The 17,174-nt window shown below is 39.4% G+C and overlaps 1 protein-coding gene across 1 annotated transcript in view; it reads right to left on the bottom strand.

The window, feature by feature from the left end:
- The window catches only part of ITGA8 (integrin subunit alpha 8), an 85,877-nt gene that overhangs the window by 30,014 nt on the left and 38,689 nt on the right, over positions 1-17,174 (bottom strand). The window contains exons 16-22 of the mRNA XM_044424859.1: positions 16,851-16,943; positions 14,715-14,794; positions 13,015-13,095; positions 10,497-10,602; positions 8,161-8,319; positions 5,523-5,645; positions 3,437-3,550 (exon numbers count right to left, since the gene is read on the bottom strand). Coding sequence (XP_044280794.1) covers positions 3,437-3,550; positions 5,523-5,645; positions 8,161-8,319; positions 10,497-10,602; positions 13,015-13,095; positions 14,715-14,794; positions 16,851-16,943 — 756 coding nt within the window. The remainder of the gene's footprint in view (positions 1-3,436; positions 3,551-5,522; positions 5,646-8,160; positions 8,320-10,496; positions 10,603-13,014; positions 13,096-14,714; positions 14,795-16,850; positions 16,944-17,174) is intronic.

Raw genomic sequence — 17,174 nt, 5'->3', positions numbered from 1 at the left:
TACCTTTTCACACAGCACATCGGTGAGCTATGGAATTCACTTCTGCAAGATGTAGGGATGTCCCCCAGTCTAATGGCCTTAAACAGGGACTAGACAAATTCATGGAGGAGCAGGCTACAACACCTACTAGTCTTGATGGCTGTGTGTTGGCATAGTGTCTCCAGTATCAGAGACACTATGCACATGCTGCGTACACCAGTGGGCAGCTGGTTGGTCACCGTGTGAACAGAAATATTGGACTAAATGGACCTGATCCGGCAGCGCTCTACCTACTGAAAAAATTCTTATAATTGTAGAGTCTTGAAAGGTATCATTAAGCTGAGCTGGTGCATTTCATTACATATGTATAAATTTAAAAAGCAGCACATAGGGATTCAAATCAGGTGTTTTATCCATCTGCAAAAGTCCAAATATAAATTAATACCACTAGGATATAAGTTCTTAAATATAGTTAAGAGTTTGGGAGTGGACTCAGATTGTGTGCTGCTTTGTCATGGAGCAAGCTGCTCCTTTTGCTTTAACAATGGTTAAGTTTCATGTTATGTTAATGATAGCTAATAATGACACATTATGTTAATGATACGTTACAGGAACCCCATGTAACCAGAACGGGAAACTAGAGATTGAAGCTGGTAAAAACACCCTAATTAAGTGGAAACTTGTCTAGTGGTAAACTTAATTGTTGCTAGTGAAAAGCTTGATTGGCAGTCAGAGTGGGTGGGGGACATTTGAAAAGAAAAGTAGTTAGGGAAGAGTGGTTGATCTCAGAATTTTCTACAAGGGTCTTAAGTATGGTTACAGTAATGGTCCATGTCAGACAATCAAATCCTGACACAATAAGCCAGGATATCCACATACAACCAGAGCACTGATCCTTTGATCCTGCTTCCACATGAGTGAATGAAGAAGCAGCCTGGAAGCCATGGTTAAGCATAGCTCCCTGCTATGTATGAAACAGGAACTATGGTTAATGACTTTCAAACAAGCCAGGATTCAGAAGTCCCCATCACTATGTAATATGTAGTAGCAGGAAGCTACAGTTAACTGCTGATCCCTGGTTTGTTTCATTGCTTGAGTGAAGTGGCTGCAAGTGGCGTGCATCCTGGTTTATTAAGCCAGGATTCACCTGCTGAACATGCTCTATGTAAGCATGAACTCTCAAAAGAAAGCATCAGATTGGCAACACTAAACAATCTGTGTCTCATATATATTAGGGACAAACCACATTTTTTAATTATTCAGAAGGCTACACAATTGAGGATAGAAGTATCATGGGAGTACTTATCCCTGTCTTCATCCATAGCCTCCATTCCAAAGCCCCCTAGCAAGTCAGTTGGCCCTCAATGGGTAGGGAAAAGGTTTAGCTCCTCCTTCCCTCTGCTGTTCTAATCAAAATCACAGCTTTCTGAAGTTTTCTTTTTGGTGGGGGAAGCATGGCAACATATGCTAGTATGCAATGCATAGCTGAGCTCTTCAACTAGAGTTTATTTTAAAAACACATTAGATATGTCATAAATTACATAGATGGAAAGCTAATAGAAGCCATAGCAGGAACACAATGTAGTCTAACCAAATAAGGCTATTTCTTCTTTGTATGAATTACACAATTGATAATTTGCTGGTTCAGCTAGACTGACAACAACATTCAACATATGTTCATGATTGCATTCAAGCTTTGAAGCCAAAATGATCCTGTCCTTTCTTGGCTTTGAGTCAGCTGCCTTCATTATCTTTGTTAGCTCACTGGGAGAACCTAGGCTGCTTGTTTACCCAAGCATGTTTAATCATTTCACTCCATATAAGTGTAGTTTCAGGCTTTTAGGTGATGGACCGCAACTTGCCATTTGACAAAGCAAAACATTACAGAAAATTAGAATGTAATTTTAAAATTTAAATAAATTGCAAAATAGGTGAATTTATCTATACAATATATTCATTATTGGCAATGACACATGTACTCCTTATTCCTAAAATAAATCACAAGATACCCATCAAGATTACACTTTCCTATCTGTGAGCTATTCCATTAATTTGTACTATGCTACATTAGACTTTATAATAAGCTTCTATGAGAAGAAAAGTTACTTTGATTTTAATTCTACTGAAAAATAAATAGATGGGAGAAAGGCAAAGTCTGCATAAAGCAGTTTGGTTGTATCATATATACTCATTCAGTTCATGAGATCCCTGAAGTATTTAAGCCTGTGCAGATATGAACATTTTTGGAGACCAATTAGCAGGCACAAGTTAGAATGTGTTTAGATGACATGGCTGTCACATTGTGCGAACCAGGGATGAGTTTGTCAAGATGACTAATTTTTGGCTTATAAACCACCCTGACAACCCATGACTTATAGTTGAGTCTTTTTAACTCACAGTAGGTGGCTGTGTCATCTGAACTTAGATGATGTGACCCATTGTGATCAAGCCCAACAAGTGAATCTGTTGGAATGTATAGCAAAACTCCTTGTTGCTCTTGCTAAGCAGTACATTGGGGCAACTGCCAAGGTCTTCCCCTCTCCCTGAAATGAAGCATTTCAGACTTGCCATGGGTTTGACTTTCCATTTTCCATTGTTTTAGGGGAGGACAATACAAAAGCCAGCTGTTTTGCCAGCCATGAGTTACCACTCCAAGAAGGCTCCATGGTACATTGAAGGGGCTGGTTCCCTTTTAAAAAAGCAGTACAACAAGGTGCATAAATAATTATGTTCAATTTTTTTAGACTCAGAATGTTGGATTTATGCAAATCTAGGAAGATAGGTTAGCCAATCCCAGGAAGGAAGTCCTTGTGTAGGTACAGGCGAGAAGAGTAACTGTTGGCCAATTCTAGCAGGCACCTCTTATCCCAGGCTGTGTAAGTATTCCTGATCTGTCAGATTCTTGCAAAGACCCTGGAGATCACATTTGCAAAACTGAGCTTGTTCCTTCCTTTTTCCAGCAAGTTCCTCAGGCTTCTTTGAGGAAGATTAGGCGTCCCTACTGTCCCCACAGTTTTGATGGGGTGCTACTGAATCTTCCCCTCAGGAGAACATTTGACATTAGTGCAAATTCCTACTGACAGAGCAGAATGCTGAGTGTGGCACTTGCCCAACTCATATTTAGCTTAGAGGTCTATTTCTGAAGTAGGCTTTGCCAGGGCTATGCAATTTCTTTTTGTCAGGGCAGTGTGGTGATCTTTAGACCCTATTTACCTGTACATTTTAAACAGAATTTTTAACTCCTTCCAGATCTAATTTTGAAAATGGAGGTCTGAACCTGACAGTTCAGGCAGATTGATGGAAATCTGCCCATCAATGGAAATTCAACCCGATCCTTGTTTTTTTTTGATACACACATAGTGTGATTTGCAGCAAGGGTACATGTAAAAATTGTACATAATACACATAAAAATACAAACTTGAAGCCCTGCTTAATATTTAACTTGCTATTCCTTACTTGTAGAAATGTGGAGGCCCATAAACGAGATCGTATTTTCAGTGCAACACTTTTTCCTCTTTCTAAGAGTCCAACTGAACAGGTGATCACTAAGCATTCTACATTGGTGCAATTCTGTGTAGGAAATAATATAACATGATTAACCTTTTGGAGACAGATAACAGCATTTAAACATACACATTCCATTACTAAATCTAGATACAGAATTCAAAAGGGACTGACTTTCATTTTTAAAAAGGAAAAAAGATCCTGATTATTTAAAACAGAAAATGAAGAGCTAGTTGCTTACGCTGCATATATTGTCAAGAATAAATCTGGCTTTCTTAGATGGTAACTTAGTAATATATATGTTTATGTTTGGCTCACTGCTCCTTCTGTAGTATATATGATATTTTCAATAAAGAGTGTGCCGATTTATCCAACAATCTTCAATAACAGGGTACCTAGAACTTTTGTTCAATTTTAGTATTTCATGCCATAAAGCACCCCTTGGGTGAAGATCTTGTAGGTATGAAAACTGTTAGAACTTCATTGATAGATTGTCGAATTGACCTAAAATAATCACATGAAGTTTCTCTGATAAAAAAAATTAGCACTAATCTGAGCAGGCATGTGGTTAGCAGGCTGCCTGAATCTCACCAGCAAACAAGGGTCAGGGCTATTTGGAAGTGGAATGATCTTTCATCAGGGATTCAACAAAGCTCTGGAGAACCACTTTTTTTTTTTGCTGGCCTCTTACTTTGAGAGCTGCCAGTTTTATTTGTAATCAGTTTCTGTTGAACAGTATTGCTTTGTACTTTTTCTTTTATCTTGTGCTCTGTCTTGGAAGGATTTCATGCTAAAGGCAGATCCAAGTTAATTTTACATAAGTACATTTGATGAGAGATCATTGATGGGAAGATCAAGTGAAGAGGACAGTGGAGCTAACTCTGACATAAACATTGCACATGCCATAAGAAATACCGAGATGTACAAGTTCTATGTTCCAAGTTCCCATTCCCCAAACACAGAACCTGACACTCTACTGTATAGTACCATATTCTTATACCCATTCTCTGAAAATTTATATCTCAGGCAAGTCTCTGGAGGGAAATTTTATATTCTTTAAGTGGCAGTACAAAGTTAAATTTGTACACAAAATTATATAAGCTTACATAAAATGTTCTTCCATTAGTACTAAATGAGGGATTTGGTTTTCTTGATTCCTGTCCACTTCCTCACCAGGAACTTGATTATATAGAATTTACTGAACGACAACGTTTTAGAGGATGTATTTGTTTACCTTCTCTTACTTAATCACTCTTTAATCTAGTCAGATTTGTTTATTCCTCTATCTTGTAGGAACAAAGCAGGCATCTTTAAAAAATCATAATCACACTAGACCAAAATAGAGTCACATAATTAAAGACTCAGGCAGCTACTCCATTTTTCCCCTCTACATGCATGCAACTTGTATTCTGAGGATATTTTGTTCTTGCTGCTGTTGGTGTAGTAATGGAACAGATTTATGGGCCAGGATACAAAGAACCATTCAACTACTGTTCTGCACTCATGGGGTATTCCAACCTTTTCTACCCCTTCATACAAAAGCCTGACATCCAATACAGTAAGCTAGTTTTGAAATAACTAGGGTTTCAAAAGCAGTTTGGTATTAAGCATGCTGTTTAGAGGAGGGAAAATGTCAACAGTTCTACTATGCTAAGGCAAGCCCTATGGCTTGCCCAAAGTAGCTTTTTCACATTCTAGCTGTGGGCTGCAGTCCATGGACTCTAACGAAACACAAAGATTTTGGTAATCCACGTACATGATGGAACTGCCCATGTGGAGGTCCCTTTAAAAGAACCTGGCAGTCCCACATGAGAGCTGCTGTGTGAGAACTGGAATCACTGTGGTGGATGTACTTTTGCATTTGGTTCCTTCCCTATATAAGAGTACTTAGTAAAATGTCATGGCACAACCTCCCAGATGGCAAAGGAAGTGAAATTCATCCTGGTAGCACTGAGAGCATACAAGAGCAATCATCCCATTCTTCAGACTGCACTCATGAGCTCTCATTACAGCGAACTCTCCTTTCCTGTTCTCTCACCAGAATTCTTGCTGAGTTCTTTTGATGTTCCACCACTTTGGCTTCCCTCCGTCCGACGGAGTGGGGGATGGAGGAGTTACGCAAAAAGGCCGCAAGCTCAGGAGTGTCCTCTGGGACAGCAAACTGCAAAGACACAGAAAAATGAGCTGTAAACATACTCCACAATTGCTCTGACAGGTTTCTTTCAGACATTGTGGGCTTGACTTTGACCTTTTCTTGTTTCATTTAGCAGCTCTACCCTGAAAATTGATACTTTGCACTCTTTGAATACAGGAAGATTAACTCCTGCCCAAAAGAATATTTTTTTAAGAGACTAGATAATTTTTTGACCTATGTAACTATATTTTGTATGAATTAAACTCTCAGGGCAACATTCTGTTTACCATTAACACAGGTGGAAATTTGGCATGTGGTGCCTAAAAATCCTGTGGTTAGAAGGTAATATTGTACTGGCACCACAAAATACTTTTAGTATGATCACTTGCCTCGGGCTTCTGGAAAACTAATTATTCCAGCTGCGGGTTTCTGCATTAGGCAAAGTAACTCTGAATGAAAAGTTTCATAAATAACATTTGTAGAAGAACCCATGTGTGTTGTTGATATTTGCGTTTTGTTCCTAACTTCAGAATAATGAATTTAAATCCATTGTTGCTTTTCTGTAACTCCAGCAGAATGTCAAGAAACATAAAGATTTTTTTCCTGACAAGCCTCAAATATAGGCTAATTCCCCTTTTTATTTCACGAGGGTTGAATGAATTAGATCAAAGCTTATACTTAATGCTGGCAGTGATCATTTGATTTGATTTCTATCCTGCATTTCCAACAAAAATGGTGCTCAAGGCAGCCTACAGAGATACAGTTGTTCTCCCAGAAACAAGCAGCTGAAAAGTTCTCTCAGAGCAACCATAGGGATGACAACAAATTAGAACACATCACATAGGCCATACGAAGAAAGACATAAAGAAAGGGGTATACCTCATGCCAGTAAAAGACGTAATGCTTTTACTGGAGTTCAGATTTATTACTAAGTGAGCCAAGCCTCCCACAGTGTTCCCCTCCCCTCTGCTCCTTCGGCACAACCACGAAGCTCCTGTTTCTCTCTAGATTAACTGCAGCAGGGTTGGCCCAAGACATGCTGCTTCTTGAAAGAAGGACAACATCGTGTCTTCTCTCCAGTTCTACTCTTGCCAAGGACTTGTTGGTATACTTTCCAACATTGTTCAAATTCTGAGATGATTATTTGGAGGGAAAGAATTAAAGTGTTCTTCCAGAAGAATGGCTTGGGGGAGATGTTGGTCTCATGGTATGCTCAACATATGGCTGCGAACATTAACAGGGAAATATTTGTACTCGCAGCACTAGTTCACCCGTTGACATGTGGAGGAGCAGCTATACGCACGTACACACATGCAGGCACGCACATGCACACAATACAGCACGAGGCCCCCGCACTCTGCTTTTAGGCTCAGTGACTGAGGATTAAAGATTATGCAAGTTGACCCTGTGCCAAGCACATGAAGGGTACATGCTATACATGAGGTACGGGTGAAGGAGGAGCATGCGGGTTTAGCCCACCATGTGGAAAGAATTCTCAGCTTATACAATGTACTGAATTAAATGGTTCTCCAAGCTGGCTGATCTAACACGAAGGACTGGAAAGCTCTAAGAAAGATCCTGGGAAACTAATGGTAGGCTTTCCCTCACAGATATGGATATGGATGAGGACACTGCTGCTCTTAATTTGGGCCTATAGTTGCAACAAAAGTCACTTGAAGTCACAGTGTGTGGAGGCTGCTCTGTGTGTCAGGAGATTCATTGAAGCATCTTCCCTTTCACTTGTGGCATTTTCACCATACAATCTACAAAGCAGAGAGTTTGTGCGGCACGGACAAAGCACTGCCCTGTCAAAGTAATCCACTTGTTGGAACAAGCAGTTGAGGAAAAAATCTCTGAGGAGAGAGAAAAAGCAGTTTTGGAGATGCAAGGAGACAAAGAGGAACAATACGGAGAAAGCACTTATCAGTGTTTATTGCTCTGACAGTGAGGAAACTTTTCCTGATGTCCAGCCTGAATCTGGGTTGTCGCAACTTGAACTGATTATTCCATGTCCTGCACTCTGGCATCAGCAAGTAGAGATCTCGACCTTCCTCTTTGTGACAGCCTTTGAGGTACTTATAGAGCAATATCATGTCCCCACTCAGTCTTCATTTCTCAAGGCTGAACATGCCCAGTTCTCTTTCTCTCCTCAGAGGGCAGTGCTTCCAAACCCTGGATCATTTTTGTTGCCCTGCTCTGGTCTTTTATAAGGGCTTCTTTTTTCATATTTGTTTGTGTGTTTGTTTATTTCAGCATTTGTACACAGCCCAGAGAACCTTTGGGTTATGAGGCAGCATAGAAGTAGAAATAAATAAATAAGTTTGATTTATATGCGGCCCAAGTAGCCATAGGTGCTCCAGTCAGAACCACAATAAAAACAACAATAAAATAAAACAATAATAACACTAAAATGGTATCATTCATGTTTAGGAATAGGATTTTGCCTTAACTAGCTTATTAATTGGACAAATTAGAAAGGAGGTCAAGAAAGCAAACATTTACCATACAGATAAACTGAAAGATTCCATTTTATTTTTCTTACCTTTATTTCCAAACTGTTGATTGCAGAGCTGGTTTGACACTGCAGTGGTCCATGGGTCTGAACGTGAAGGATGTAAAGAAGGAATTCCTTTCTGCTCAGAACTGGCCATTCCACATACAAGATTGTATCATTGATGGCACTTGGCCCAATGTTCTGCAACTGTTGAGTCAATAAGCAAAATTAATTAAACTAGAAACCTAAAGATGTATCTTGCCAGTCCACAGCACTATGCAAGATTTCACCCCATGTGTACCATGTCACTGTTTGTCTTTCCTTGCCAGGTCACCATGGTGAAGTCACAGAAGCCATAAATTGTTAAAACTTCTCCCTCATGGTCTAGACTTAATAATTCAATGGCCCTTGGCTTGCATGGCCCTTGGCAGCACTTTCTTCTTCTTGGCAGTTCATAATTTTGCTGGACCTTTTGTGTGGCTTAACCTCTTCATACTTTCTCAGTTCCTCTTCAACTCAGCCCCTGCTACTCATTGTTTCCTTGGATTCTTGCTTTCCAGGTCACTGCCTACTTTGTTTCTCTTTCTTTAGCTAGTTCTTCTGACTCTCAGCTCTTAGGATTCCTGTTCTCCTCCCACAGAACACAGTAAATGGGTAGAAGCTTTCTTAGAACCTTCTCTTTGATAAAGTGCCTCTTCCCTCAAAACAAGGTCCTGCCTCTCCTTCCCTGTTTCTCACTCCTCACTTTCTGCCAATAGCTTCTCCAGCTTCCTTTTTCTCACTCAAGTGTCCCATCTGCAGCCTTCAGCCAAGCTGCCTTGCATTCCATCCAAACTGACAATTTCTCCTGCTTTTACAAAAGCTAGTTCGAATTCTGCTTCATTGCCTAAAGAATGGAACATCCCAGCACCTCGGTCTATCAGTGCCATCCACAGGCTTCATACCAAGCATGTAATACAGTACACACTGCATTGCTCCTTCCTCCTGGCATCACATAACACTTGCATTGCATTACTAATTTTTTACTGAGTTAATAACCATTTCTTCTGCTTCAGAGCCTGATAAGAAACAAAGCCAAAAATTTAACTCCCTATCCCTTTTGGGCCTGAACTTATGGAGAAGAGGATCATAAAAGAACAAGTGAGTTGTTCAAGGTAGTCAGTGGAAAGGTTTCCTTCAAAGGTGTTCCTGCACAGTTCAGGCATTAATTAGAATCACAAGTGAATGGTCTGTGTCGTATTTGGTTTAAGCTGACTGAAACCATGATCTAAACATTCATATTGCATTATCTGCCATGTGAGGCTGATGACTCAGTTGTTGCCAGGATGCTGAGGATCAAATGCAAGGGATCCTCTGCAACACAACAACATATTCAGTGATGTCACAACAAAATCAGACTCTCCCTTCAATCTTATGCATCAGCAACAGCTCACCATAAGAAATACATGCATTTGGGGTGCCCCCAAACCTAGAGCAAACTGCCCCGAATCTGACAGTTCTCCTTTGTGGCTTCCTCCCTTGATATGAGCCTATTTCAAGTCCAGCACTTTAATGCTATTAACTTCCAGTCAGTTTTTTTCAAACAACTCTCCTGGACTGGTGGATGTTTTGTAAGAAGAGCTTAAAGGACCCACAGCTGAAGATCAAGATAGGAATATTTTTCCATCTGGGAATGTGCTTAGCTGGTGGTAATAATATTAAACTCAGTTTCACATTGTGGCTGGAATAGCAGGTCCTATGCTGCCATCGCTTAGTATACAATACCATCTCAGTGCTCGTTTTGCATGATGTGAACTCATAATTTTGTTAAAATGTTGTCATCCATAGTTCCCTCTGAGATTGCCCATCCAACCTTTTTTACTGTCTTGTAAACGGGAACCATGTGTGATGCATCCTGCTGCACTCTCAAACGAGGGCTATCCATCAAATTCCAAAGAGATTATCGATTCATTACATTTCACTCCCCGCCCACATCTGCAAAGTGTTTATTATAGTAAATCTTCAGGACAAAATAATGATGATATATGCTTGCAATTATAAAAGGTCACATTCACTTCAGGGCATAGGTTTTAATTAGATTTTAATTTGCACTTCATTTTATGTTTGGTTTGACTCATCTAGCTTGTTGAAGGAGAAGAGCCAATTTGGGTATATGTCTAATTTCTGGAATTATGGGAGTGAATTAGATGTTAGGAAAAACAGTTTCTCACAATGCTCAGCAATCCTTTTACTATTGAAGGAATTGGAACATGGGGAAGGCGAATGGAAAATCTTTGCCTAGTGAAGTTATCATAGAACAATGCACTGTGCTGCATATATGCACATTGTTCTGCAGAACATTATTCCAAAGTCCCTTGAATTTTTATGCATGTATATATGTTCACCTCATATATGTGTTCCACCAAAGGTCCAATGTCATCTTCTTTGGTAGGTTCATCCTTTGGCTTCCAATTATGAATTGGCAGGACAATTTGTGCGGGATGAGAGACACTAAAAGGGTTCACAAATGCAATATTATGAGAACAACGGTCAATTATGCCATGCTAAACCAATGAGATTAAATCAGATTAAATGGCTAACAACTGGAAACTGTGCAGGTGCTGGAGAACTCTTAGATGAACACTAGTGCTTCTACAGTCTCAACTAGGACGGAGAGATGGTTTAGTGTTATATGGAGGGGAAGAGCTCATTCTCCCTTTGGACAGAGTGAATCTCCTGCCTCAGAAGGAATGGGAAAGGTGGCATACTGAGTGCCACTGCCTTCCCCAGTGCCACTCTCAGCAGGAAAGTGGCCAGTGGGTCTCTTAGGGGGGACCCAAAAGAGGGAGAGATCAGGTGGGCAGCTGCTCTGGGAATCTCATCAACCTGATTTATTGTTCTGAGGGAGTTTTACGGGTGAGGGATCAGGCAGGCAGCTGAGTAAGTCCAAGATGTTATAGAACAGACCCATGTAATGGCAACAAACATGACTGCTATCTGAAGCAGCTCTAAGCTTTGGCACTCCTTGCTATAGATGCCACCTGGATTCTTTCCTACCACATCCCCTGCAATCCCACTTCTCCTCTATGGGGTTCCCATTGCAGCCGTCCTGTAGCTCTTGCTACCGTTGCATAAAGCAAAAGAGAAAAAACTAGTGATTAAGGCCTTGTTGCTAGAAGATTGCCTAATATGTCCTTATACTCTCCCTCCCCAAAGACACAGCAGCTTGACTGGCTCTAGGTAAGGCAGAAACTTGAGGATGCAACCCTATTCCTAGCATTTCTCTCTCATGGCATGGCCCTGCATGCTTTATAGGAGAGGTAACTGTTCATGAGCCCAGTCAGAGGAGTCTTCCAAGAGACACACAAATGCCTGTTTGTTCAGCTTCAAGGGGCACCTCTCAAGTTACAGCAAACATTATTTTATGGTCTCATAGGCACAAGCAAACTATTAAATTACACTAGTTCCACTTAGGTTCACCTATAAAGAGCAGGAGGGCCAAAAGCAAACATTTTGACTAATTTATTTATTTACATATCTAACATATTGCTCCACATCTAGGCTGAATTCAAGGTGGTAAAAAAGATGAAACAGACGTATAGAAATGGTATCTTGAAAACAGAGTAACACTGTACAAAAGAGACTTCCTGGAACAAATACATCTTCAGGGGGACCAACATTAGTACAATGATAGTGCCTGCCTGATATCTTGAGGCAGGAAATTCCTTAAAAAAGAGGCCACCAGAATACAGCCTCTTCTCCTGGGGACTCTAATTGGATCATAGGCCCATGTGGGGCCACCAGGAGAATATCCTCCAATGATCACAGTGACTAGGCTCTCTTGAAAGAAGACCTTTGCTTTGAAGAGAAGGTGTTGACATCACCAAATAAATATCATTCCACATCCAGCTTCCCTTTTCAGTAAGGCAGCAAATTAATGGGCAAACGGGTAAAATTTGCTCATGTATATGATGCAGTAGAATCAGAACCTCATAGGCTGGTGATGACCAATATTTACATACAATTTGTAAATGCTAATTTCTATGTATGGCTGTCCATTTAGAAATAGTTACTTTCGCAACTGTAGTTGGAAGTTTGCAACCAAGTGGCCTTCTGTACCTGCTCAGTCTGCTGCTAACTGTTGATGGGCAAGGTCCCTGCTCTCTATTTTTACAGTTTTGTAAATCTTTAAACTAGGCTAAGGTTGAACAATCCACTGAACCATCAAATAGTCAATTGTCCTCTGTACAGTCAGGTACATGCATCAAAGCTTTTGTGAGAAGCGTTCTGGTGGAAAGAGAAGCCAATGGAACTGTTGGACAAGAAAGATTTTGAGGCCCATCCTATTTTGGGATAAAACAAAATTGGAGAATATCCAAAATGATCCAATGAAATCAAGCAATGAGGCCTTGGACTGCTGAAGAAAAAACAAAACAAAACCCAAATGTGTTTTTAGTCTCATATGGGCTTTCCTCAGGGGCAGCCTAAGGAAAGAAGAAAGGGATAAAATGATTTGAGAATACATTTTAAAACATTAATTTAAAAAACACAGGAATAATATCAATCATCACACTGAAAATTTGCCCATGATTACTTACTTAGCTTTTCATTTTAATTTTTTAGGCACACAGACACCCATGCTAAGCAAGTGCTCACAGACAATTTTTCTGTGGGATAATTATCATTACTATATTTTTGAAAAAGTTTTAAATATATTCCTAAATGCATATTTATGTGCATTTGTTCCTTTCTTATTTCTTCAGTTTAGTCCCTGAAAAAGGCCCACATGGAGAGTACTGTGGTTTAGTCTTTCTTGGATTAAACCACAGTACCAAAGCCTTAATACTATACCATCCCAGGAAACTAAATTCAACATTCATTTATGATTAGAGTTATGTCCAGGTTGAATATTAAAGTACTTACCCTCTGATCTTTACCTGAGCCAATACACTTATGTCAATACGAAGGTCAACCAAATTACTGTTGGGATTAACCTTGTTGGAACTAAAATAAATTTGGACAAAGGTTAATTATGTTTTAAATACATAAATCTGAAAGCATTCAAACATATGTCTACATTGATCAAGGCTATACAATTCAATTAATTCCTGTCTGTCTGTCTGTCTGTCTGTCTGTCTTTCTTTCTTTCTTTCTTTCTTTCTTTCTTTCTTTCTTTCTTTCTCAGAGATGCCAAAGAGCAGTAAAAGTTGCACCTTTCTTTTGTAAGCCATTGAGATAATGGACAAGGTCTCCATGATTGCTTCTCATCCCATGCTCAGCATGTTCTTACAACATCTTAATAACAGCTGACCCAAGTATCCGTATGTTCTAAAATTATCCTTCCATATATGTTTGGCTAATTTCTCTTGCTTAGAGAGGAGAAATGGAGGCTATTCCTCTGCAATGAAAAGGTAGAAACAGTAGCTGTACTTGTATTGTCCTTTGATGACAATACAAGAAATTCCTGCAGAGCATCCCTACCTCATCTAACTAGCTAGGAACGCTTCTGAAAGAGTCACCAACTACATGGGCACCAATCTTTCTAAATTATCTCAATAGGGTAGTTTCTTCTTGAATGATTTTGTCTAGTGATACATTGCAGATCCATAGCCTAGTAACACTGGCTAATTTCATGTTGTAAAAATGTGAGCAAAATAAAGGTGTACATGTAACCGAATACAAAACAGCTTTGCTGTACAACAGATTTCTCCAACCTGGCTCCCTCTAAATGTTTTGGAATCCGACACCAGCATTCTTGGTGCTGGCTGGGGCAAGAGGAGCCGAAATACAAAATATCTGGGGAACAGCAGGCTGGGGAAGTCGGCTGTAAAGAAGTAATATGGTTTGTTTATAGTGCAAGTACTTATACAGCCTTATGATATATCAGTGTATCAACATGAAAATATATGACAGAGATAATAATCTCATTACTTGTTCCAGTAATGCAACCAGACCCAGGCCGTCCAAAGACAAATCAGTTGACAGTTGACACAGACCCAAAATAATGACAACTAGTCTCTAGGAAGCTTCATTTTTAACCCCACTGTGTATGTCTGTTCTTATCCAGCAATCTCTGTCTGTACAGCAGCTGCACTAAATTCAAGGACATTTATATAAGCCTAGTAAATAAGTTGTCGACTTCTTTGCTTTGAAAATTCCCTAATATTACTGGGAAGAATACAATGAAGGATTTCTCAAGAAAAGCAAATGCCTTTTGAAGGCTTTCCAATCCTTTCAAGGTAGGAAAGACCAATTTTCTCTCATTTCTGTCAACAATGATAATTGCTATAGTGAATTGTTTATTGGACCACCTTCTGTTTAGGAAAGAGAACAGGAGTTAGTAAACTCTGTAGTTACAGTCAGGGCTCAAATATACACTTGTTTATACTTCAGACAATAAAGGAAAGGTGCATTATCGCAATAAATGTGAATGTGCATCAGCACATTTTTTTGTGTATCATCTTTGTTTCCTAGATTTAGGGATCTGATTTTGGAATGTTCAGGCAAGAAATTGTTAAGTAGGACAGCAAGCAGACATATGAACTGTGTCAAAATAACTCAGCTAATCAGACATGTGTATAGAGAACCAGGTTACCACGCTCTTTGTAAATACAAACCCTTACCTTCTCACTTGCAGTTCAAACTGGATGCTTAATTCAGCATTTTCAAAATGCTGCACATTAAATCGGATACCTGAAGAAAACTAGGAATCAGAATTTGGTCATTAGAAGGGTGAGTATTTGAATAAACTGTGTGAATAGCTTAAGGTTGTAGGCCTTGGTTGTCCTCAACTGGCCTTTCAGTGAGGCTACATTGGCTGTCCTTCAGTGGCCATTTTGAAATGTAAGTTGTACAGATGCATAGAGTTGCATGTACCTCTTGCAACTAGTTTACACGTTTTCCAAGTTTCACTGGAGCACATATACCACTGGTGCAAAGATCTAGGAATTTCCTCCCTACCTTGGCCTCAGCTGAATGCTTTCTTAACACCTAAAACCACATTCTTTTTGCAAAACATAAATGAGCAGCAGATGGTGTCTCTGTGGGATGATGGGTCTTAATGGTGGCTTCTAGTCTTGGCACTGTTAGTAATAATGGGAAAATTAGCTTCATATATACAAACCATAAAACTTCACAGAGGTCAACAGAACTGTACCTGTGTAGGCAAGTCAAGAGTTTAGAAAAGAGACCCAGATCTTTACCTAAGTGGCATAATTCTAAGTTAGCACACTGATTATTTTTTAAAGTGGAATGAATTGTGATGCATTCTGCTAGCATCATTTATAACTCCTGTGTGATTTCATATGATGATTGTATATACAGACCTTAAGGCTTATCCTAAGAAAGTATGGCAAAGCAACATCAGCAAGTCCTGCACACACAATATTTATGGAAACTTAATGTGTGTGTAGGTTGTAGTAGGAACCTTTACTGGCATAAAGAGTGTGTAGGTACAAGTACATGTCCTATATCCATCACAGCAGACTGCAGTGGAGCAGTGCTAGTAAATACATGTGGAAGTCAGGGATAAATGCAGCTTCAGTACCTGGAGTGGGTCCCATTTTTCCTTTATCTCAGGCAACAAAATGTCTTGGAATGGTCCAGATCTTCACTGGTGCCTGCTTCATTACTAGGCTCAAGCCAAAGTGCTGGCTTAACCTATAAAGCGCTTCCTGACTTAGGCAAACAGTACCTGAAAGACCACTTCTTCCTTTACTTTCTGCCCATGCTCTGAAATCACCAGAGACTCTGCATACTGAGATTTGGTAGATGGCTCTTTGTAAGTAGGTTTTCCAGTTGTACTCACACCAACTGTGGAATCATCCTTGCCCCCAAGAGATTTGCCCTGAAGCTGCTTTTCAACACTAAGCAAAGAGGCTGCTTTTCAACAGGGAGCAAAGACCCTTTTATTCTCTCCGACCTTTTAACTTGCTAAATACTGTACTGCCCTGATGTTTTGTGAATTTGTATCTAACAGCTCTTTTTATCTCCATGGATATTTTTCAGATATTTTTCAGGTTTTTATTATTTATATTGTAGTAGTTATTAAATATTGCATTGTATTTCTATTATATTGTATTGCACTGAAAACTTTGGCTGTACAGGGACTCACAAGATGAATGGAAGAATGAATAAAGTTAATTATTATTCAAATTACACTGGTGTCAAGATAACCATGCTAATAACCATAAGTAATATATTTTAGGGCGTGATAAGAAAAATGTAGGACAATTAATATAAGTAGAGTATACTTATATTCTACTTATTGTTACTATTGTTATCTTAATAACAATATCTTATCCATATTTACTCAGAAAGAAATCCCATTGAATTCTGTAGGGCTTACTCATAGGTAAATTCTAAGAAAGGAATCTGACAATGCTTTCTATAAATACCTATTCAGAAGCAAGACATACAAATTTCAAAGGATCTTATTCCTAGGTAAATGTGTATTGGATTGCAGTCTAAATCACAATAAAATGAATATGACAAGTGGACACTTAAGCTCTCAAGTTCAACTAATTTGAGCTGATCAGTTGGATTGTGGCCCAAGTTATCCATAAGCTCACCAATTAGAGTATTATTACTCTTTTTAAATACAGTGTGGCACTGTCTTCTATTATAGCAACAATTTCCTACCCAAATAATTTTTAGTTGCCATTTATTGACACAAATTCCCTTAATTGAGGTCATTTTCCATTAACTCCCCAAACAATTCAATTTGATAAAATCAGCAAATGTTTCTGGTTTTGTCTTACATTTGTTCCAGCTGCCATGGGGTTCCCAAGGTCACAAATCACCATTCTAGTTTCATTTTCCATCTTGTAATCACAGCTCAGCACGCGTAGCGCCTGTAACCCAAGAACACCAACATGGAAGTCAAAGGTCAATCCAGAATATATCCTGTTGGCAAAATAAACGGCTTTTAGATGGCAAGATTGCTGTTGATTTTGAACATCTGCACAGAGGTCTAATCATTCATTCATGACTAAGGAAGTCTTGGCACCTGGAAGGGAATAAATAGGAAGATCTGCCTAGTTTTGAAACAGCCCTACAGTTAGAAATAAATGCTATTTACATAT

The sequence above is a fragment of the Varanus komodoensis genome, unplaced genomic scaffold, assembly GCF_004798865.1.
Source record: "Varanus komodoensis strain SLA01 unplaced genomic scaffold, ASM479886v1 scaffold15, whole genome shotgun sequence".
In the NCBI taxonomy this organism is placed as follows: Eukaryota; Metazoa; Chordata; class Lepidosauria; order Squamata; family Varanidae; genus Varanus; species Varanus komodoensis.
Note: the sequence above shows the minus strand (reverse complement) of the source record. Positions and strands in the feature narration are given on the sequence as shown.